Genomic DNA, 25,564 nt, shown 5'->3' on the forward strand with positions numbered 1-25,564 from the left:
CCTTTAAAATGTAATGAATTTTGATGGTGAAAATACACAAATTCTTATATGTTTTTACATTAACGTAAAATATGAATGTACCTATGAGGATGATCCCTCTTTGTTCTTTCAAAGATTAAAGATCCTCGCTATGTTTGGTTAAACCACAAATAATTATAAGGCAAAAGGTTTCGCTTTGCTTTGCCGTATAAGAAGTCAAAACATGGTGAAAAGAAAAAAGCACGAGTTTATCATCTCAATTACTAAGTGATGAATGATGATGATTCCAACTGTGAAGAATAAGTAGCTAAGTAGAAGTTTGCTATCAACTTGTATAAAAACGGACACGTTCAAAAGTTTATCGACTCCATTGTTATAAAAAATTATAACCAACGACCAGTTTATTGTAATAGGTATCTATCTATTACAATAAACTGGTCGTCAAACTATAAATGACCTTCGTGTTATCAAATTAGACATAGTAACTTCAAATCACGTATCGTTGCCTACAATGCTATATTAACTACCAAGTTCAATGTCAATTGTATATTGACATTGATGTGCGATTAAAATTCGTTTATCTATGAATGTCAAGCCTTATCTATAGCACTCTTTCAACACAAACGGCAAAGGCCGGCCGTGCCGTGAATTTAATCGGCATGGAGCCATATTAAGAAATTAAAATTTATACCAATATAATACCAATTCCATATGAACGTTGCGATTGCACAAATGCACATATTACACAAAAGGCTATGGAGCAAGCAAACTCATACAACAGATCAGTATATAAAACGAAAATAAGTCCTCTGGATGTGACTCTGCTACAGGAACACTAAATTAGAAACCACTTCTAGATGCTTGTCGCCCGTGCCGCATAATTTTTACATATACATTTGTCAAAATGTCCAGATACGAAGCAAACATATTGCCACAACTGATAGTCCGTATAATCTCCAACAATACGAATTACTTGATTTGATTCGTTAATTTACTGATTTATTCTTAAATTCGTTTGCCTTGAAAGCTACTGGTTGCTATGGGATTAAAAGTGTATTATGGAATACAAACCTGACCACGTACCGAAGAAGATACCGGTCATAATGTATGCGAAATATCACGGTTCGTATAGCCAACAATATAATGTCATTCTGTTATAAGTATTCCACTTCATATTCAAATATAGTGCCTTTTGGTACGATCTCTTCCAGACAACTTTTAGGTATTAATTAAGAAAACAACACAAAAGGAGCTTACTTTAAATAAAAACAATAGTGGGCAACAGGCAGTATTGTAGCTAATAAGCAGTTTTTCATACACAACCTATTTAGTATTGATTATTCGCTAGTAAGTACATTCGTGAGAATTATATGAATTTTGTGGGCACTTTATCCGCAAGCGAGCACACATTAATTACCAAAATATTTACGCAGGACAGCCTCGACCGGTGCCGGAGCCGGCTACGTAATAAGAATGCGGATACGCATCGACGTAACGTCGATGTCATCTCTACGGTACACTGCGAGAGCCACCGGCCAATTCGAGCGTACAATACACAGAATGATATTTGAGTCACGTTATTTAATTACCATGTGTCTCGCTCGCTCCAGTACATCCACGGACAAGTAGGAGCAAAATACACGATAACTAAATGACATGATTCAAATATCATTCATATGTCAGTGTAAGTTCGAATTGGCTTGCCAGTGTTTATACTGGGCCACGTGATTTCGTGCTGTGATCAGTAGCCGTTGCTATTGAATGTGTATTTATTATGCTGACAAAGGAAATCAACTTAAGATGAAATACGGAGAAAAAAAGGAATCTTTTCCCAGGATCAGTAGTGGAACCTATTAATAGATAATACTTAAATATGTATTTGAGGAAAATTTGAGCCGCTAATATAAAAATATCGTAAGTAGGTATTAGGTAGAGATGTTCTTGCTAAACTCTTAATAAACTTTCATGTAGATTTTTTAATAATATAACTAGCTGTTGCCCGCGACTTCGTATGCGTGGATTTTTATGTTGATATATATTCTACATGAGCAAAAAAAAATTGCAGCAAAAGATAGCAGTAGGGACGGTAAATCTACGAACTTTCAAGTTGCTAACTGAAAAAAAAAAAATGGTCTCGATATACATAATCCCTCTTAACCCGCTTAGAACGTTCCAAAAATGCTGAACGCTGATATTAATTTTCTTGTATTCTAATATAATAGCATGCCATCAAGTCAAGATCAAGTTCCGTAATACAAAATGTCTGTTTTCAATAAAATTTGCAGCCTCATTGTCCCATTAGGGGAATAATTTCCTAAAACACTGAAATCCCCTTCCTTGTTTTCTAATAGTATATCTTTCTACCAAGTTTCAAGTCCCTCTCTCATATAAAATATAAATAACTCCTCATACAAACCTTCAACATCCTTTTCTTTCCCTTAGATAATAGATTTCTAAAAACATTGAAATCACTTTTCTTGTTTTCTATTATTGTGTCTATTTACGACCTTTGAAGCTCACTATTTAAAAAAAAATGTCAATCCCGATACAAACTTTTTCACATCATCATTTACCATCAGGTGAGATCGTAGTCAGACGCCTGCCCATCTTCCATAAAAAAAAAACACGTTTTTACATCAACTGACTCGGACATTCATAAATTTTCAAAAACAGTGTAATTACTTTTTAGTCTTTTTTATATTATGCCTTCTAAGAAGCTCCAATTTATTTTTATTGGATTCAAACTTTCAACCCCTTTTTAACCCTTTTAGAGGATTATAGATTCTATTAATATGCCTTTATACAAAGTTTCAAGTCCTTCATACAAAAAAATGTTTCATGCCCATACAAACTTTCGACCTGTTTTTCACCTTCTTCTTCTTCTTTTTTTATAGCTTGAAATTAAACTTTAACGCCATACAAATTTTCACTCCCTTTTTAACCACTTAAAGGGTTGAATTTTCAAAAAGGTGAACTTACTTTTTTATTATTATCAAAACTTACCTTAGCCTTTTTAAGAAGTCAGACGCCTGCCCATCTTCCATAAAAAAAAAACACGTTTTTACATCAACTGACTCGGACATTCATAAATTTTCAAAAACAGTGTAATTACTTTTTAGTCTTTTTTATATTATGCCTTCTAAGAAGCTCCAATTTATTTGTATTTGATTCAAACTTTCAACCCCTTTTTAACCCTTTTAGGGGATGATTATTTGATAATGCTGAAATCACTTTTCTTGTTTTCTATTAACATGTCTTTATGCAAAGTTTTAAGTCCCGTAGTCAAAAAAATGTTTGATCTCCATACAAAAATTCAACCCCTTTTTCACCACTTCAGGGGCTTGACTTTCAAATACGCTGATACGGTTTTCTTCTATTTTAATAAAATACCCTTTTACGAAGTCCTATCTTGAAAAAACTTGACCTTATACAAACTTTCATCCACTTTTTAACCCCCTTGGGGGTTGAATTTCTCAAAATCGCTCCATATTTCTAGTATACATTATACTTAATTGAAACCTGGTATGCTAATTTCAACTTTCGAGCTTTTGCAGGTTCGGCTCTGCGTTGTTGAATCAGTTAGTCAGAACACACGCATTTATGGATACACACATATTGGTTAGACACGCCGAATAAAGTTAGGTTACCGACTTAATTTACATTTGGGCACAAAGGGGTTTAAAGTGGCACTTTTGTTTTTCTAGGAGACGATGCATTCTCTTTTTTGCATTCTGTTTTGGTTAAATAATGGGTGATATGAAAACCAGTTATGCGTCACATGGTAGCAAAATTATTTCCATCTTTCCGTACCTCTCTACGCTTAGTATTCTACTTTAGAATAACTCGCTACGCTCAAGATTCAATTATAGCATCCTTCTCTTCGTCTAGGATTCAGTGTAAATATGTCATTTTGCTCCCTTGTGACACAATTTACGTCACGTGTTTAAAGTATTTTGGATTATTATGTTTGTATATTACCGCCAGAGGCAATATACTACTGGAGATACAACTTCTTTTACTTAGCGCCGCGAGATTCGCGCGTGGGCATGTTTACTACGTTCAATAATTATATTCTGTGCATATCATTTGGTTTCCTTGTATCTCACGGAACGTTATAATTTAATGCATATTATATGTATATGCCCAAATAATCGATGCTCACGGAGAACCGTGATTCTAAGAAAAGTAATTCGATGATATCTTCCTGAACACCTTTTGATTCCATAAGTATAATAAAATCTGCCAGAAGCTGCGTTGTGATAATTTTATGACACGAAAGCCATGGTCACAAACATTTAAACATTTTTCCACCTTATGTCTTTTGAATAAAGAAAAAAGTGTTTACATGATTATGATTCCATCCCATGATTATAAGTAATATACATATCCCGGGAATCGTTGTGAAATAAATATCACGCCGTTAAATATTTTTATGGTATTATATGTAGGTATATCATAAATATTTAAGTGCTGGATTGAATTACCTTTTGTCCAATACTTTTTATGGATGTAGGTATAATTCGTTAGAAAGTTTATTATTTCATCTAAGGTAACTAACATGTTTTATCAATGTCAGATAAACTGTGTTCAAGGTCGGTTTAAATCCGAACTGTATTTTTAATGTAAACTTTTGAGATTGGATAATGTTATTTATTTTATTTATCTACATAATCCTATAACACCGTTGGTCAGTTATGATGCAAAATACAGATTCAGTAAGCTATCAAATATAATAAAGTATGTGTGTATTATCAAAAAGAATGAAGTAAAAAGGCGTATTGTCACAGTAAATTTTGTAGTCAACTAAATTTACTGCCATCTTTCGACACAGGACTAAAACTCTTAGAATGACATAGGCTATTTGACCCATGTTCTTTCGCTGCTAAGTGTTAAATATCAAAAGGTGTCGCCATCTACTTGAGTATAGGCCGAAGGTATATAAACCTTTCTTGATTTTTGAGGCACATTTTTTTCTTAGAATTTATTTATCTTATACGGAGTTATACAATTCAATAGAAATGACAATAATGTAACATACCTACCATACCTACCGTGTTACCAAGGTGTTACCTTTATTACTTCATAATCTCACTCTTTTTAAGGACAAACAGGGTATTATCAACATGTTATACATATTCCTACTTAAATATTTTATTAATATCAATTTTTATTTATAAAATACGTTCTATATACATATTATTTTTTTAGGGGAGGTACCCTCAAAAAAATTAATTTTTTAGATTTTATTGTACGACTTTGTCGGCTTTATTGATTTATATATCCATGCCGAATTTCAGCTTTCTAGCACTAACGACCACGGAGCAAAGCCTCGGACAGACAGACAGACAGACAGGCGGACATGGCGAAACTATAAGGGTTCCTAGTTGACTACGGAACCCTAAAAAGAGCGCGTCCAGCTTTCATTTCATAAATCCATCAAATTTACTGAATCGACCGCGTCGTAAATTAAATCCTAAAGGCAAAAAGAACACTTTCTCTCTCTCCGCCTAGCCTTATCCCATCATTTGGGGTCGGCTCTCCTAGTCCTTCTTCGCCAGGACGCTCTGTCCTGGGTTGTCCTAGATGTGACGTTTGCATCGTTCATGTCCCTTTCTATAGTAGCTATCCATGTTTGGAGGGGTCTTCCTCTTCCTCTCTTTGGCGCCGGAAACATTTCGAGTACTTGTCGGGTCATGTGTTCAGGTGGACGACGCATTACATGCCCGTACCATCTAAGTCGACCTTCCACTAGCTTCTCTTGGATTGATTTTACTCTGAAGCTACCACGGATGAGGGTATTTCGGATGCGATCTAGCAGCGTTACACCTCCAGCCCAGCGCAACATCCTCATTTCAGCGGCATGTAGTCTGTTCTCTTGTTGTTTTTTGAGGGGCCAGCACTCGGCGCCATACGTTATAGCTGGCCGTACGGCGGTTTTATAGATTTTGCCTTTAATGTGTACAGGCATTCTCTTGTCGCACAATACTCCGGATAGCTCTTTCCGTTTCACCCATCCTGTGTTAATTCGTTGGGTTATGTCTGTGTCGACAGTTGTATTGGTGGAAATGACTGAGCCTAGATATTTGAAACAGTCGACCCTATTCAGGGGTGTGCCTTCAAGACTAATGGTGTTATTGTTGCTTTTGCCGCTGAAATTGCAGTGTACGTATTCGGTCTTCTGTTTGCTGATTCGCAGTCCGGCTTCCTCCAGCGCGACTCTCCATTGCTCCAGTATTTGCTGTAGGTCTTCCGCATTTTCGCTGATGAGAGCTATATCGTCAACGTAAAGCAGGTCCCAGGGGGGCGGCCGTTGCAGCTTAGCGGTTAGATGGTTCATTACTAGGTTAAAGAGCAGGGAACTCAGCACTGAGCCTTGGTGAACACCAACCTTAACTTCGAATTCATCACTTATACCAGCCGGGCAACGTACTCTTGTTGTCACGTCCTTGTACATGTCTTTGACAACGCTGATGTAATATTCTGGTACGTTATGTGCTCTTAATGCCCGCCAAATTAAGTCTCTTGGAACTCGATCGAAGGCTTTCTCTAGGTCTATGAACACCATATGTAGCTCAGTCTTTCTGTCCCGGTACTTTTCCATTAAGATTCTTATGGTATGGATGGCGCCAGTGGTCGACTTTCCTGCGACGAAACCGCATTGGTTTTCTGTGACCTTTGTGAGTTCAAGGAGTCTCCTGTTTATTACTCGTTCCCAAATTTTAAGGGTGTGCGATATTAATTTAATAGCGCTATGATTTCCACATAGCCTAATATCTCCCTTATTTTTGTAGAATGGGACTAGGTAGCTTTTTCTCCACGCCTTTGGAATACTATTAGCCAGAATTTTATTAAACATGTTGGTCAGGAACGCTATACCATCCAGTCCTAATTTCTTCCACAACTCAGCAAGGATATTATCGGGCCCCGTAGCTTTGTTGTTTGCCATTGCCTTAACAGCTTCTTGTACTTCCGCTGGTGTTATGCACGGAATCGGTCCTACTGTTTCAGGCGTAAGTTGAATAGGCTGTTTGCGGGGGTATGTTTCATTAAGGAGATGAGAGTAGTATTCCTTCCATCTTTGTTGGATGTCTTTATCTGAGGTAGGTAGTAGCTGGCCGCTTTCATTCTTAATGTACTTAACGGTTTTCAGATCCTTGCTGTTATTGTTTCTAAGTCTAGCTATCTTGAAAAGTTCCCTGTCGTTAGTAGCCGCTTCTAGTTTCGCGTAGAGATCGCAAAAAGAACACTTGAAAATAAAAAAAATATTACTTTGCTAATCCGCGAAAAGATAACGTGCTAGTCAATCAGTGCTAACATTGCTAAACCGTTTTACTTATTTGCGTATTTTTACAGAACTCGACACGTATTTCGCCTCTCTACGAGGCATACTCAGGAGATGTTGACGGACCGAAGTCCGACGACTGAACGTCACGTCATCGTCATCGTGTGTGTCGTTGGACTTCGGACCGTCAACATCTGAGGATGCCTCGTAGAGAGGCGAAACAAGTGTCGAGTTTTGTACTTTCGATGATGAGTTATTATGTTTATTTGCGTATTTATTTTTGCAGTGGGAGGGTGGGAACAAGGGTGCATGTAGAAATACGCAAGTAAGTATAAAGGGTTAGCACTGATTGACTAGCACATTATCTTTTTGCGGATTAGCATAGTAATATTTTTTGTTTTAATTAATATGGACTTCCGCAAAGTAACGCCTGATTTATCCATTAAAATGTTTTTTGTACTTATCTGTTATACATATGTAGATATAAGTAAATTTAAATAATTCATAGCCCCAGTTTTGAAATGTTATTATCTATTGAATCTGCACGATTTAATACTTTGGAAATGACTAGTGCATCTAGGTGAATAGGCTTCGATAGTGAACATATTTCAAACGATTCATTTCACAAGTTCATGTAACCGCAGCCGTCCGGTATTTGCGTCGGCAAGTGCGGCTGGTGCAACGCTTGCCTGCTATAATAGGACATTCGCTTCCCACGCCGCGACCGCACTCCTCCGCGTGGTCACTACTAGAACACACTCCCTGACCTAATCGTGCCTGTCAGCATACCTTGCTGCACGGCTGACTGAATCGCTCTTGTAGCTAATCGGTTTCAAAAACATCATTATTATAAGATGTTAGTTACCAGCCAATACAATCGGCGTAAACTTTGGACAAAATATGGCTTTGCATTTAAATAAGGCCTCAACTTTTAAAAGATGGTTTTATTGAAATGTTGTTTTGAATTAATGTAAATAATAATTAAACCACGCAGGAAGGTTTTTGATTAAATGTTTAGAGTGGTACAGAATAACCGTTTTAAAAAAATATATATTTTGTTGGAGATCTATGTGACTGTCTCAATATCTCTTTGTGTTAGTAATAATTTTTTTACAAAATCATACATCTCGTAATTAGTTGTGCGTGCACTAATGTGCGAGTAATCTAAGGCTGTGTGCTTGTATTACAGAGGGTCGGCGTGAGCCGTGTTCCAACGAAGGGGAGCCGGTGCGTCTCAACGACAAGAGGCTGGACCAGAACTGGGGCAATTGTTTTCGGTGCCATTGCAAGGTAGGTAAAATGGCATACCACCATAGACTTACCGCGAAATCATGTCACATTAACAAACAGTAAAATAAATCATTACGAGCGATTCACAATGTCATTGTGACATTATTTTATGACGGTCCAGAGGGACTTTATATGATGTAATAACTATCGGTATCTTACATTCAGTACCCCTTGTAATTTTTTTCGATAGCGAGACGTGACATATGCGTTTGCGATAAGTCTCATTTTGTATGGGATTTGAGTTTCCAAAACGTCCCGCTTGGCGCGCTGTTTCTAAATCCCATACAAAATGAGACTTAACGCAAACGCGTACGACACGCCACGCTATCGAATAAATTTACACTAAGAGTTCTAGAGAGCTATGTTTTCTATAATACTCGGCAGTGTGGTCATTATATTAAGCATATAGTTTACTTTGTGATTTATTACATCCTATCTAAGTAATATTATAAACAAACTTTCAATAGTATTTAGAAGATTTAATCCATGTCATTAAAAGTTTCGTGACAATTTTCATAATTTACATTGACATAATCATCTTGTTGTCACGCTACCTCCAATTAGCAATGAAGTGAGATAAATGGCGTCACGGTATATAAGTACAATATAATTCATAATATCGATAAAATAGAAAAACTTGTCAAAGGTACCTCGATGAACACTAAAACATACTATTTGAAGGACCTAACCTGTCGTAACGCATTTAATAAAATAAACAGAATTGTTTAGGAGATAAATGATGACTGACAATGTCATTACCTATTTAAAGTATGCAATGTGAACTTTCAGTTTTTTTTAGTTGTGTCCAATAACGTAGGTAGGTACGGTCACCACTGAAAATATCGATACGAAAAAAGTGCCAAAAATATGTATACATGACTTTATTGCCCATATATTAGGGTAGTGTATGTAAGGTGTGTACATGTTTTTGGCACATTTTTGGTACCGATATTTTCAGATGTGACTGTACTACTAGGTACCTACTAAATGGCAGAAGTGGCAGTGCGCGAATCATACGCTTCACTCAGATCATTGACCGAAGGAGCAAAAAGATGCTGATTTGAGTATAAAGAATTCGAAATATCGACTACTTTAATAGTTAATAATTAGGTAGGTTTAATAGTTAGGTAGCCCTGACATCAGCCTAAGTTTAAGAAATAATTATGACACCAAAATAAAAAGCTGTAAACGAAATTACTATAGCAGAATAAGAGGCATATTCGATTTTCTGACCATTATGGCCAGCTTGGCACTTTGGCAGACGCACTGTCGCCTAATAAATTTATCACGCTTCGTGTTAGGACAATGTGTCTAAACAATACGTGCAAGAAATTCACACCCAGGTAATAAATATAAGTTAATTAGCACCTATCCACTTCGGGAAAATTCTGTGAAAAATTGGCGCAAGCCAATTTGAGCGTTTTTAAATAACGGTATAAAAATATTTCGACTACCTTATCAGTCGTAGGTGGTATATTTAAGGCTAAAGTAAGGCTTTGTTTAAAATATTGAAGGCGAAATATACCAACTTATTTTGATGTGTACCACTGAATATAGTAAGAACATTTAATGCATTACGTTGTAACTGCATGTCACTACGAGAAAGACAGAAATATAAAAGAAAAAAACAACTACTTTTATTTTACTGTGGTGCACAGGTTCGAAGAACTTACCTTACTTTTTTTTTAAATCAGTAACAAGGTAAACGTTCTTTCAATAATGAAATGGACCCTATTAATGTACCTAGGGTTATAAGTCCTTCTGGTAGCATTGTTCAAAGCTAGTCAGTGAACCGGTGAGGTGCCGGCGTGGCGGGCCGGGCCGGCGCGGCGCGTGCCGAGCCGCGCAGCGCCCGCGCAAAAACTCGCAATGCGGAACCGCAATGAACCGCATACACTAGCAATCCGACGCAGCTGCTCCGAGCATTCCATTATTGCTTGGATTCTAAATGCTACAAGTCTAGATAACATTATTCTTATAAATATATACCGCTATCTTTTTTACTATGTTCAACTAATAGGTACCTAATACGTAGATGTTTTAATCTAAATAACGGAGCTTTCGACATCAGTCGCATAGTAAAATCATTCCATTTCAAAGCAATGTCCAAATCTGTGCTGTCCTAACATAATTAGCCTATTTGTAATCGTACATCGTACAATATCCTCTAATAAGCATGAGATGAATATCTCTTGAGAAAAGTCGATAGGTTTATAAATCTTTGTGATTTATTTATTTGCAAATGACACTGTCACATATTAATTCGTTATCACTGCATAGTTGTCAGCGACACGACATAAGTATGTATGAGCAAGGTTGCGCACGTAAGTACCTACATGCGAGTGGTATTTCCCAGCCGATCTCACCTCGTTGGATGACTTGCGCGGAATTCGAAAGCCCATCGCGAGATTTATCGCTTATTCTGTATTAAAATTTACATTTGCTTAATGGGCTTTTTTGTCGCGTGCCACATAACGACGATGGGACACCGTCCCGTAGAATTTTATGATTTATCAATGTGCATATTAAACAAATGCAACTCTAAAGCTGAATACTACTCGAGATCAAGAGATAATTAATTTAATAAATCGTACCTCGTACTAGAGGAGGAAATATTTCACTTGCAGTTTAGGAGATGGAGCCAAGCTCTGGATGTACACGAAATGTATTTATACTGATACATAGTTAATTTGCGTGAGATCGGTGCGCTAGCGCGGTTGCGTCGGGGTCAACTTGACCTGGGGGTGCCATTAGCCTTTTTATATACGGCTAGTAGCCGGTTGATAGCATCTCGTGGCTCCCGCGCACCGCTTACTTTAATGAGCCGTGTTATTTATCGAGGCGCAGCTTTACTTCGCGCTGTATTAAATTCTCAAATTTAACGCCTCGTTTTCCACAAACGGGTCACCATGTAAGTTTAGTTACTCTTCAAAGTAAAGAATGTTAATAGGTAAGGTGCACCGGAGCTAATCCGTTAGTACAAGCTTGAGTGTACTGTTAGAAATAAGTACATATCTCGATGACTTATTTGATTTTAAAAGCGGCTGGCAAATAATTTGTTGCAGAATAATTTTAGTTGAGCTCTTGCAAATACAAATTCTAGCGAACACGACAGCTATTATGTGCAAATTTATTTTATGCAACAAAAAGCGAGTTCATAATTTAACAGTAAAATGCCGCTACCGTAATAATAGTTCTCGGAACCTTCATGACAATTTAATTGAATCCAGTAACCCGGCAATTCTAACGTTAGAAGTGGCGGACGGGGCTAGCCAATAATTAAGTAATGTTCCGTGTCCAACTATTTTTATCGAGGCCCTACCGTCTATTAATATCTCGTAAATTGTACTTTATAGTTACAAGTAAATTGCCAAGTCAAGTACCTGTAATGATCGAACTGCGTTCGTAGGCTGCGCTAAGCCGCTACGTAGGTACGAAACGAACTTAAGAATATCTTAATAAATAATGTGGTACTATTATAAGATGCTTTTATCTCGCTATTTAAATGTATCCAATTACAAATGACTTTGTACTTAAGCAAACAAATTGCAGCTGTCAGATTATGAAAAGTTTCAATAAATAGTCACTACGTTGTAATTTAACTTTTGTTTTAATACACACATTATTTAAAAAAATATTAGAAAAAAGCTTCAGCTGATTCGGTTTAAAAGCTTCTGGCTTTACAGTTTCAATTAGCTTGCTTAATTAACATCTCCGAACCGTATAGACATATTTATGTGGCTGTGCCAATGTCTTTATTGACGTTGGCGCTGTCTGGTCATAATACCTAATTGTTGATTGTTGCCACGCGCTGCATGTACTGCAAGGGGAGTTTTCGGGAAATTAGTTCTTATAATGTGGAGTGTAAGGTGCAGAAGGGTCTAAGTGTGGAGCGTATGTGGATGTCGAGTCCAAATGTGAAAGTGGGTGAGTGTCGAGAGCGGGTGCGCAGGTGCCCGCGTCGCCGCCGAGCGCCGGGCCTTGCCGCAAGCGCGCGGTATGCGGTCGCACCGGTTCTTCTAGCAAAGCGTATTTTTTACACACCACACATCATCAACATTGTTATTATGTTTTGCTATGATGCAAAAAATCAAGTCTAATGCAAATTCTTTGTATATTAGGATGTTTACTTTAACTTATGGTTTGGAGTGCATTCGTAGCCTCTACGATTTGCCTAATCATTTCGGTGAAAATCTGTAATTCTTACGAATCTTTATTTTCTATCTTTGCTGCTGAATATATCTTTCAACGATTTTGTTAATCGTATTCAGCTCATAAGTGGCACCTAGGTATATTTATTTTGTTAGTATGAGGTATGTGTAAGTACTGTATACTAGTTAGTGTGCTCTTCACAGATTCAGCCACCACGAACCTTAATTATTACCGACTTGCTCACATTGCAAAAAAAAATATATATATATTTAGCATGTAATTGCTTGTAACTAGAAGTCTATCACGCCTCTTGAACACGTTTAACTTTTTCTTCGAAAAATGTAAGCGCCAGAGCTCCTGCGTTCATAATGATGGATGGACGTGCGCTAACGAATAGCTTCCTTAAAAGTCTGTACTATTACCTTGATGAAGTCGCAGCGGTCTTAATACGATGTTAATTGCTATGTGATGAAGTGTATAGAATCGATATGCCGCGCGTGTGTCGTGCAAAAAACGTAGTGTCGTGGTAAGAAGCGAGGCGCCGCGCTCACGGAGCCAGCCAGCCCACACTCGGCCTTGCGCTGTCGCCGCGCCGGTCGGGATCGCTTACTTGCCTAGATACAATTACCTCTACTTATTTACCTTTAAACGTATATAATTAGCACCCAATTTAATATCTGTGTGAAACATACCGAGCTTTGTGCTGTAAAGTTTTCATTAGGGAATAACTAAGTATGCACCTACATAAGGATTGCAGATATATATTATTTTTAAACTGCAATCACGTTTGAACATTATCAATTTCCTGACTTGATACGTATGTTACTTTTTAAAAAATAAGTACCATTTCCATATTATAAAACCGGCATTCTGTTATTTTCCCGATACTATGACCAAACTCGGTGAAGACACAGCGAGTTATGATACCTACTTATTCATAAAGGCCAGATGATTAAATAATTTACATGATTATCAATGTTGTGTAACAAATGATTATGTACATTACTAAGGATGTAGCCGATGTAGCTAACTTCAATAACTACGAATTTTATACTATCTCCCGTTCAATTTAAATTGAATTCTTTCTTCTGCCAATTTTTTAAAGCAATAATTCAAATTGGTACAAAAGAATGTATAAATAATGTTATTATCGAAAACTCCTTTACTTTTGTTTTGGACATAATGTATTTTACTACCGAAAGATAAGGTGGACATTTAGGCTTGAAATATTAGGGTTTATTATCGGAACCGCAAAATATAAGCATGATATATGAAATTCTTATATTAGACTTTTAAATATCGCATGATATCGGTATTATAAATAAACCTAAACATTTTTACCTACATATTATTTTGTAAGTGTTAAAAAGTGTGTGGAATATAAATGATGTTAATAGTACGAAACAATTAGTATTTACAATAAATTTAAATAATTACGAGAAAAGGTTAAAAAACCCTCTTAATGGAGGGTTTAGGTGTGGGCATTGGTAAGAATTTTGATATAAGAAGGGTTAGACACGATCCCTGAATAAACTTCTTTTATAAACTAATAGTGAGTTTACACACCGAATTTCAGCCTCACTCACCATCTCACTAGCTTCTGCCTCACTTCATCTGGGTAGAATGATGATTATCCCCTAGACTAAAACTATCTTCATACCAAATATAATCTAAATCGGGGTACAGGGATTTAAGCGTGAACAGAGGTAACATATATGTAGACAGACAGAGTCACTTTCGCATTTTATAAATTATTAAAACATGAAAAATTAAGGAGGTAAGGAATATTTTACGAACTATGGTCTATTTCCTGTGACTGATACCTATACTCATGGCTACCATCTGACTACGATATCGCTACAATCGAGATGAAGGATCGAAAAACGTACAATAGCGTGGAATATACTGATAACCGATGATGAGACTTTCTCGAGTTCAGCCTAAAATCGGTATTGGACATGGTCACATCACTATAGCGCGGCAAGTACTGACAGATGAGCATCGCGGCAATGGCGGTGCTGTAGTGGAGTTTTCCCAAGTTATGTCTGTTTTTATTGTATTAAATCCTTTATTTGATGATGACTGATGTATTTAGTCTAACAGTATCAGAAGTGCGATAAGTAATTTGCGTCGACAAAACATCTTACTTACTTAAAATCATGTAGTTCAACCACACATTGGTCGCCATGGAAACAATGCCGGTTGGCGTTATTTTATCATAGTTATTTAATTAAAATCGTACCAGTCATCATTGAATAACAGACATAAATAGTTCTTGGAGCCGAAATACGGTTTAACGATTATACTATAAAAGCAGTATAATAGTTTTCACGTTATCAAGATTATGTACGTGACCTTGACTTGTGGTCATGTTATGAGATAATCCAAGTTTTCCCAAGTTAATTGTATTAAATCCTTTATTTGATGATGACTGGTGTATTTAGTTTAACAACACGTACGATTTGATACGGGTAGGTCAGGTTAGCAGTGACATCGCCCGGTGTCACTAAAATAGAGATACAGTAGTATAGTCAAATTCTGTCCCTTTCTTGAGCAAAATTATTTAGGAATAAGTATGTATATCCGCAATTGTAATAACCTGCTCAGTAATAATGTAACTGCTAGGCTACTTGGTGATTATGCACGAAAAACTATTTTTAAAGATGTTTTCAAAATGCAAGGAAGATTATAAATTATATAAAATTAATTTATATCAAAGCAATGCAAATAAAACCGGAGTTTTTAAGTATACATGTGAGCTAATTCTCTCTAGTCCTTCACAAGAAACTGGTGTACGAAAATCAAATGCATGCGAATGCAATTTTTATCAATACTTAAGTGCTCGAAATGTTACATTAAAGATAACACTTCCATGCATGTGAGAGAAAAAAACACGCTAAATGTGCACTTATCAGGTATTTTAAATGTAAAAATACAGCCAGTGCTTAAATGGTGAATATGCGTTCGCCAAGCAGGTATAAGAACCATCGTCCCCGAGCTGTCTGTGCTGTTATACTCCGTAAACTTCATTATGTATGTAAATTGAGAGATAAACATTTAAAATGAATCTTAACTTGCATGTTTAAGACAACATCGTGGAATGCCGAGTTAGTGCCATGCTACGAGTATCGTAGATGCCACAATATTCAAATTTAACAAGTTTTCTTTCTTATTTTTTTTCTATAGGCTCACAACAATTGTACCATATCACACAGGAAGTTAATTGTACATAACACTTGATAACACACGAAACGCACGGTAACACAACGTAACATGCTGGAGCCAATGTTAGGTTTAGTTAAAACTTGTGATGAAAGTACTAGGATAGGATTTGAAATAATTATCTTACGAATGGTTTACGTTGGTGGTCTTTTTATTAAATCTTTTTTCATCACGTGCGTTACGTAACACAATTTCGTAACATAAGCAAGATACGTGAAAACAATGGCATCAGAGCCGAGTAGCATCTTCAGATATCATGCAATTTAACTAGAAACTTCTTCAATTAATCATATTTCAATGGCTGCTTTAGGTATCCGGACCAAACCGCTGCAAACTATTAAAATCCAATAACGAACTAACAACATAAAGTCACTAAAGCTGATTAAAGAATGAAAACCAATATGTCGGACAGATTAATAATATTACTTATATGATAGTTGAATAGTTCCCAGCTCAAAAAAATAAATAGGTGTTACTAATGTTTTAAAATCAAATACCACCACGTAATGAACATAATATTTCCATAAATTTATCTTAATTTCGGTAATATTTAATACATGAATTGTAAATACATTTTATACACACATTAAATTAGATACTCAGATATAGGTACTAAGGCCTACATGTTAAATAAAAAATAACTTTAATGCCTTTATATTGGGGTCGAGACACTTGAAGAGAGAGAATAGAACTATTTGGTCTTTTTTATGTTTTAACAGGAACCATATAATTAATATGGAATAATTAATCTGGAACTCTTTAAATAACTTATCGCTTAACGTAAAGATAGGTCCAAGAAAAAAAGGTACATTTTTGTGAGCCTACAAAAATTGAGTCTACTTCTGTATGCTAGCAACTAATGAGTATTTTCAGGTAATAATTATTTACTCACATATAGATAACAAAGGAACTTATAAAAAAATATCAACCTACAAATTAAATTGTATTATAATTTTAACCTAAACTTAAAACATTGTTGGTTGTGGTTGTGAAAACATATATGGAACACCATAGAAAAATCAGCATAGGTGATAAACGCATAAATGAGATGACTAATGTAAAGACTAATTGTTAATTTAGGTGTTTGTCGCTACAAAAGTTTGAGAATTGTGCTAAATAATTAATCCAGATTGAAGGTGGCACGTGGTATTGCGCAAGCTAGGAAGCGCTGAGGATACAGTTATCACCGCAACGGGAAGTGGCCAGGCGGTGTCGCCCGAAAACAGAGATACCGCGTGCTCGCGTACTCATCATTTGGGAAAGAACATGTGTAATCCATTTTAAAATTGTGTATTAGCGGAATCTATTCATTTTAACGTAACATAACCTTGGTATAGATGTATGATTTACATGCCTTAAACCGGGGATTTAAAAATTAGATACCTAGGTGTTATTTATATAAATAATAAATGAAATAAATATATTAGGACATTATTACACAAATTGACAAAGTCCCTCGGTAAGCTCAAAAAGGATGGTGATGGTGGTTCATATATTATATGTATGAATATGCACTTAAATACATATAAACACCCATGAATCTGGAATCCGTGATCACACAAATAAATGCCCTTATCAGGATTTGAACCCGGTACCATCGGCTTCATAGGCAGGGTCACTAGGTCACTACCCGCTAGGCCAGAAAGGTCGTATCAGAACTGAAGTTTTTTCATTTAGCTTTGTGTAATTTGTTTTTCCTTTAGTCATTAGGTAGTACTGCAGCCCGCGTAGCCAACATGTCGTTTCACTCATGTCGTCAACAATCGTTAACGCTCCGCTTCGTAACGAACGAAACGCAACTGTCACTGTCGCACTAAACCGGAAGAGTGACAGAGAGAGAGAGATGACTATGCTACGCTACGGAGTATTACCGATTGGCATATTGGCTACTAGTGCAGGTGCCAAAGGCGCAATCAATTATTCCATGTATAGGTAGAGTCAGACCAAGACAAATCTGCAAGGATTTTGATAGCACACGCTTTGCAAGTGCTATTTATACGTCATAATTTAATAGAATTTGCATTGCACGGACTCTATAACTATGTCTGAAATTGCACTCCAATTCAATTTGGCAATTGAATCATATTCTATTATTAGTGAGGCTGATATACATTTTTTTAAATGACAAAAATAATGAGATTGTCCCGTGTATGAGTAGGTATAACAGACAAGGAAAATAGTTTAGGAGTTAATAACCCAAGGAGCGATAAGTCGGCCACGGCGTACCGCCTCATTGGAGCTGTCAACGTGTCATATTAATTACTCATAAATTGATCCGTTATTTTGTCTCCAATGAATGACAGCTCAATCAACTGAAAAAGTCTATTACAATTTCCAACGAGTGGATTAATGTGTAAAATATAATATTTAATTTCCTAATTAACACGTTACTGCATATAGATATTCACATTGAATTAATTAGAAGTCAGAATTGTGTATTTATTGAATTAGCGTGTAACTTGTTTACCTATTGCAGTTCTTGAGATACAGCCTGCTGTCAGACAGGGACGGACGGACATATTAATAGCAGAAAATTTGGTTGTCACTTTGCGACTATGTAACCCTAAACAAAACCTAGCGAATTATATACAACTGACTGGTGGGTACCTACGAGTAGGTAGATTTTTTTATACTACGTCGGTGGCAAACAAGCATACGGCCCGCTGGATGGTAAGCAGTCTCCGTAGCCTATGTACGCCTGCAACTCCAGAGGAGTTACATGCGCGTTGCCGACCCTAAACCCCCCCCCCCCTCGCTGAGCTCACATAGGTGATAGGTGGTGGTGTGGCAGGAGGTGGTGGGGGTAGGTAGGTAGGCATAGGTAGATAAATAAATGATACGATTAATAGGTACCTACGGTCTTATATTCCAGCTACTCCTAGTAAGGAATAGAGTAGTCAATTTATGTGTAATTATATAGGTAAGTACAGGAACATTGCCGTGTATCGCTAATTCGCTGGGTGGGTGGATGTGGTGTGAATACAAAGTTATAATTCCCACTATTTATGACCAAGGTAATCGGTCAGGCCTGCTCCTGCGCTGAATATGGAACAGAATGGCATAAAGTAGCGTAACGAATATGTATGTTAGTTGCATTTTAAATATGTCTGAGTGCACGTTAACAGTTATGTCAATTAGAGAAGGATTCGTTTATGTTGCTTTTTAACTTAGTGATTAGTAAATTGTCAAGTCAATTACGGGAAACTATTTCTTGGAAAGCGAGACTTAGGAAATTGTTAAAACGACTTGGAATTTAAAGATACCCTCGAATATGAGTATTTATTGTTGGAATTGTATTGGGCTTTTGTGATAACCTGACAACGGCAGTTTGATAAGATAACTATTTTGTGAAAAGTCGTGACGTCGTAATAGTCAACTTTATTACCTACTTTCTATTTCAATAAAAATGCAGCAGAAAATAGGTAACAATCGCAGACATATTGCAATATGAAATCAAAATCAAATACTGTAATTTATGCGTAATTTTTAGTCTTTCTTAAAATCTTCGCTAACAGCGCTAATATTTCTATACTTACACCACAATCAACATCTGAGTATACACCTTAAGCTCACCATGATTCTTGAAAATTGGAGCCATGTAATCTGTTCTATTTTATTTGCAGCACGCATTATAGCAAGTAATGGCCAGTCGACAGACTTACAGTTATTTTTATCCGACGTGTAATGTAAATATTTCGCTATGTGAGGGCTAGTTCAAAGAGGCGGCTCATGAAATTCGGCCGAAGTATCGAAAAACAATAAACAACAGAGAATGGGTGACCTCGCGTAAAGCATATTAAAACTAAATAGAAGGCACTTCTCTTCAGTTTAGGCTACCGCTTGGTTTATTGCTTGTTATACTTAGTAGAGATTTTAGTTATTCGATTACTGCCGTCGCTAGATGGTTCAGTGCAATAATCTAGCTAGGTACTCGTACCACTAGGTAGGCACCGTAGGTACAGTTATCGCTTTGTTGGCTTAATTGAATTGTTGTGTGATGTATTAGGAACTGCTGGAGACTGTCCTTGCAAAGCTCGTGGTTGCGTCGTCGTATGCAGCATAGGGTTATTCCTAAAATTACCCACCAAAGTTATTAGTATTACCTATGAGTACCTTAATCTATTGAAATAATAATAAATATGACTATTCTTATAAGTTTTAACAAAAACAAATGTACAAACGTAGGTATGATCTTCAACCTAGTTTTTGATTCAATAACTACGTGAGCTTTTAAATACGACATTTTTTTTTAAATTTAATACCTTTACGGGGACCAGATTTAAAAAAACTTTTTTTCGGAGATAGTCTTCGAGCAATCATCGGTTCCATTGTATATCCTGGTGCCTAATACCTCCTCCTCATCTTAGCGCTTTGCTACTGATTGTATCTTGTCTGACAGGGTTCCCGGCCCGGTTGGCAATCTAATTCTTACTGCTAACAGACCTTCCAACCTACGGGGGAAACCAGGTCTCCTTCGGATTACTTTCGTTTCGCCATTATATTTGTTTTCAACTCTAGGTACACCCAGCTGCAAAGGTACATGGCCACTTTATAAATGAATTCCATTCATAATGTGTCCATGCAATTTTGCCATTCACTGTACATATAAAATGATGTCGTCCATTATCACGACTTTTCAACACGATAGTCTTAACTGAAGTATCGGTGGTAATTATAAAACCGAGAGAAACTTGGAATAACCCCATAGAACCACATAATAAGTCACGCCAGTTGTCACAGTTGTCCTGCGCTCACGGCTCAGAGGCCAGGGCCACATACAAATTAGGACGCGGTTACTGTTGGGTGTTAAAACGTATGACAAGTGTACAGATTCGTGCAAATATTGATAGTTAATATTTAAGAACCAAGTCTGGCTTGTTGCGATGAGATTTAAGGAAATTACTCGAATTATATGTATTTCGTCAGCTCACTGATTTTAGGCTTGCTCATAGTCTGGGTTTAGGTACATTATTTTGCTGTCTGAAGGTTGTCTGGAATAAATTACTTTTCAGGAACAAGAGGGCCTATTACCTGTATCTAGGTTTAATCATTGCGCATTGTTTACTATATATTAGCGGTTTATTTTAGTGACATGTGCAATAAATAATATGTAGAACTTTTATCGTATCATATACATACATATTAAAATAATAGGTTGCGAAAGACTTAAAACAGATTTTGTCAAAGTTATGACATAGTTTTCAAAGTGTAAAAATATATTTAGTAGTTTTTTATGTCAGTATTTTGCCTACGCAGGCGTCTTATTATGAAGAAAAGTGATTAACATAATGTGGAATAAAGCACGTTACATGCAAACCGCACACGTGCTGCGCCTGCGTTGAACAAAGAGCCGTTAAAAACTCGTTAAATGTACATGAGCCGATCTTATTGCACGCCGAACGGGACGCATACGCATTTGCCGCTTTATCACTCCTACTAATCAATAGAATTATCATCTCGCACTTATACGCTAATTTGAATGAACCTTTGGAGCAACTATTATGCAATAACTAATATCAATCCAAATGAAAGTATTATACATCTTTTCTTCTTATACTATCTTAATAGTAATAGTAGGTAGTAAAAATATGTTAAAAATATTTATAAATTCTCAAATAAAATGTTTCGAGTAAAATATTTGGTATCCTATGATTCTCACAGTTTCTAATAGCACGAGGTATTTCAGGAAATCCCACGGTTTCATGTTTATTCCTAGCACCAGAAAAATAGAGATCCAGTTGTACTTAGAATTCAGTATTGTGTAGGTAATGATACGCATTTTTATTATAACCCCTGAGTTTACATACACATACTGAAGAGGCTTTATGACGTAACAAATTGTTAAACCAGATATATGTACATTCGTCATTCGCCTTGTCACTTGCACGGGTGTGTATTGCGGGATTATATGTATGTGGCTCTACATGCTTTACTTATTACTACGTGTTATATTTAATCGTTAAATTGTTTAATAGAGTAATTGCAAGCACGACATGCCTGCCCATGCCTCCTACCCATTGCTTATAATTCAATAGAACAATGCGGTCGCAAAAATGTCAGTGTCGCGCGTTTTTATCTATTAGTCTCGAGAACAAGTACAGCAAAGTTGAATAGATTAACGTTTTCTTAGTACTAGTTGACGGTCCGCAATAAAACATATTGATATTATATTGGAATAATATTAGTCAGTGCAAACACTTTTCGAAAATGTGCATAAACTAATTGAATATTTGAATTTGATTAGATTTGGATTCGGTTGTTACCAGAAAACAATAGAGCTGCAAAAAAGTGAAAAACCTGTACAATCTATCGCTTACATTGCACGAAATAATAAAATTAGTAGACAAACGGCACTTTAAAACTAAATCGAATGGGCATATCGGCATTACTCCCTTCAGAATAAGGGATTGTATTTATTTTATTAACTCGAGAACAAATAATATAATTGTATTAAATATTTTGATTTGCAAACTGATACACGAAAGAAAAAGTGACCAAAGCCTCCAGTGCCCAAGGCTGGAATCGAACCAGCGTTCTCTGCGATCGCGACTGATGCCTAAATTAAAAATAAATCCCTCGGCTACCTGGGTCATGGTGGCATGGATCGAATTAACTCTCAGTTTTTTTCATTTCAGTTTAAAATTTATCCTCATAAATTTGATTTGTGATTTTTAGTACTCACACTACTATAGTAAATAAAATATATACTAAAATAGACGTCATGCATTAAGAAAATGTAACCATGAATTCCACCCCTGGAAGGTCACTTTTTCTTAACTTCCTGATATGATTTAATGTGCCATCTATTTCAGTTTATATTTTATCAACATAGTAGATAAAAAAAGAAAACAAATAATTAAGAAGTTTTTAATGTAGACAGCTATAAGCACCTACTTAGTAAAATAGTCAATAAAATACTATCTCATCGTCAGTATCGTCACGCCTGGCTTATTCCCATTATATCCCACGCGTAAAAACCATCAAATTGAATAAAATAAAGTCGTATCCTTTGGGTTATCACGTAACGTGCGATAGAACTCGAGTTTTTGTTGGTTTAAGTCGTGGGATAGAAGGCGTGGGATCAAATGGGAACAACCCAGTGTGCCAGCCACAACGTTGTCTTACAAATGGAGGTAATTAATACTCAGCGTCTGGCGTGCCAGGGGTTCCGTTCCATTTCCTTACCGAGAGAGGGCAAGTTGGACACTCGGCCCGAGTTCGCTAACCGCTGTAACATGACCTCGCATGTCCATAACAACTGTGATCATACCGCATCCCCTGTGCACTAGGTTCACTATGTACATACAAAGTGCGTGGTGGACGAAAAAAACTATGTCAATAGCTTAAAATCCCATACTTATTTAACGTGTGTCACCTTGTGTGTCACCTATGCGTATTTGCAATGTGCATGACCACATGTTGCCAATGTGGTCATGTGGTCAGGCCCGCCTCTGCTTTCCAAACGATGGGAATATCACCCCAGGAGACTAAAGATGTATTAATTTTATTGTGCGAACAACACGGTCCTGCACATCTGTTACCTTTGAAATGAATAAAACAAAAGAGGGCTAGGAAAACGTCATATAAAAACTGTTCCGTACTTATCGCTCAACCACAATCGCGGTTGCCACCTTGTGTAGGCGTAATTGACACATTAAAGTTTATTGTTAGCAATGAAACATTGTTTGCTCGTACAAAAAATCATTTAATTGTCTTTGTGTTTTAATACGTACACATTCTTTTGATCTTTAACATACAGTTTTTTGCTGAACAATCGCAAGCTACTTAGGTAGGTACTTTGTTGTTTTTATTTTATTTAATAGACCGCAAGTCGATTTTAATTTTTCATTTAACTCTATGCCTATGTACTGATAATTATGAATTATAGTTTTAGGTACTAATACGTACCTAGTTAATTAAGTATGTTCTCAGCGAGTTTTTAAGTTCCGTAGTCAACTAGGAACAGTAGGAACCCTTGTAGTTTCGCCATGTCCGTGTGTCTGTTCGCCCTCGGCTTTGTTCCATGCTAGAAAGCTGCAATTTGCCATGGATTCATAAATCAAGCATGGCAATAGAACGGTAAAATAAAATCTACAAAAAAGATTTTCTTAGGGAATATGTTTTTTCCGATTTTTTTCGCTTTCACCCAATAGTATGGTACCCCACTCCATCGTTGGATAGGTCTTTTAAATCAAATAAGGGTCTCCAACAACCATTCTTTGATAAAGTAAATAATTTAGGAAATAATCGATCGCTCCGAAAGAAAAAAAACCATAAGTCCAAAAATTATTAAACTTAAAAAATGTATGAAAAAAAAAACATTAAAATAGAGCTTAATATACACCGTGTTTTTATTGAATTGCGTTAACTCCGGGGTTTCGGTAAGTACGTTTAAGGAAACTAAATGGCATAGTTAATTTTCAAAAAAAAAATTTTTTTTTGTTTTTTTTTTACTATTTTTATTTTTATAAAAAGTAACTAAATGTTGCATATAGCGTTGTTGTAACACGGGCATTACATTTAACTCAACCAAACAATTGAAAACTGTGACATATCAATGTCATTTCTAACATCGATCGTCCGAGATAGTACGTACGTTTAGTAGCAAATGTATGAACTCGCACTAAACACTAACTAATAAGTAAACAGGTCCTAAAGCAAGTGTACACGCTCGTAAGGGCCTTATAATATAAAAATTTATGATTGATTATCTCCGAAATGGAGTTAGTTAGAATATCGGTATCTTTGAGAAAGTTACTTAATTTAAGCTCAGGAATGCACCCTCGAAATTAACGCAAATCAAAAAAAACACGGTGTAGATAAAACTATAGCGGACATAATCAGTAAAGCCGTTTTTAGTTATCGCAAAAAGCATCCCTTCAGAGTAATATGTATAAAAAATATTTTTGGTATAAGTTTTATCGCTGACTGTGCTTTTCTTTCCACGGGCAACTAATACTCATCGAGACAATGCAAAAAAACCCCAAACACAATTAGTTTGCGTTGTTTTATCACAGAGTTCCCATGGCCACCTTCTGTCTCCATCATCAGATTAGCTGATCTCATGGAGTTCCATGTCATCATAATATTGCATTGTCATCCGATTTACATAATGGGAAGTGGGTCATATTTAGCTTCCAAGATTTGACACTAACAAAAAATATTCTTGTGCATATACATACGAGTACTAACATGGCAAGTTAAATAAAAGCTTTGTAAAAAGACGTACAAAAGGCTGTGAAGGTACTCCTTTTTGATTGTAATGTACATTGATACTAACGGCCCGACTCTTAACTTTAAGATACGCCAAACATTAGATAGGTAGGGTAGTAGCGAAAAGAATTGATTCTATATAATAGAGAGGTAAAGAGGTAAAGGCAAAGTCGATAATAACGTGCCCCTTAATTTGACATTGAATTGTCAAACGTCAACTTTTGACAGTCAGAGTTTCCGCAAAATGTATAGCGCTGTACAGCCCCATCTTGTTTACTGTCAAATTCGAAGCACGAAATTGTCTAAAATTTTATGTATCTTGCTCAATCAATGTGTCTTTGGTAGTAGATGCGATAAAAAAAACGTCACTTTTGACACCGACATATAAAACTGCTACTACAGGTAAAGTGTGGATAGGTGGATCCT

General features: G+C 36.3%; 1 protein-coding gene across 1 annotated transcript in view; it reads left to right on the top strand.

Moving 5' to 3' along the window:
- Window positions 1-25,564, top strand: part of LOC133521272 (BMP-binding endothelial regulator protein) — an 83,743-nt gene that overhangs the window by 44,276 nt on the left and 13,903 nt on the right. The window contains exon 3 of the mRNA XM_061856140.1: window positions 8,451-8,551. Coding sequence (XP_061712124.1) covers window positions 8,451-8,551 — 101 coding nt within the window. The remainder of the gene's footprint in view (window positions 1-8,450; window positions 8,552-25,564) is intronic.

The sequence above is a fragment of the Cydia pomonella genome, chromosome 9, assembly GCF_033807575.1.
Source record: "Cydia pomonella isolate Wapato2018A chromosome 9, ilCydPomo1, whole genome shotgun sequence".
NCBI classification, from domain to species: domain Eukaryota; kingdom Metazoa; phylum Arthropoda; class Insecta; order Lepidoptera; family Tortricidae; genus Cydia; species Cydia pomonella.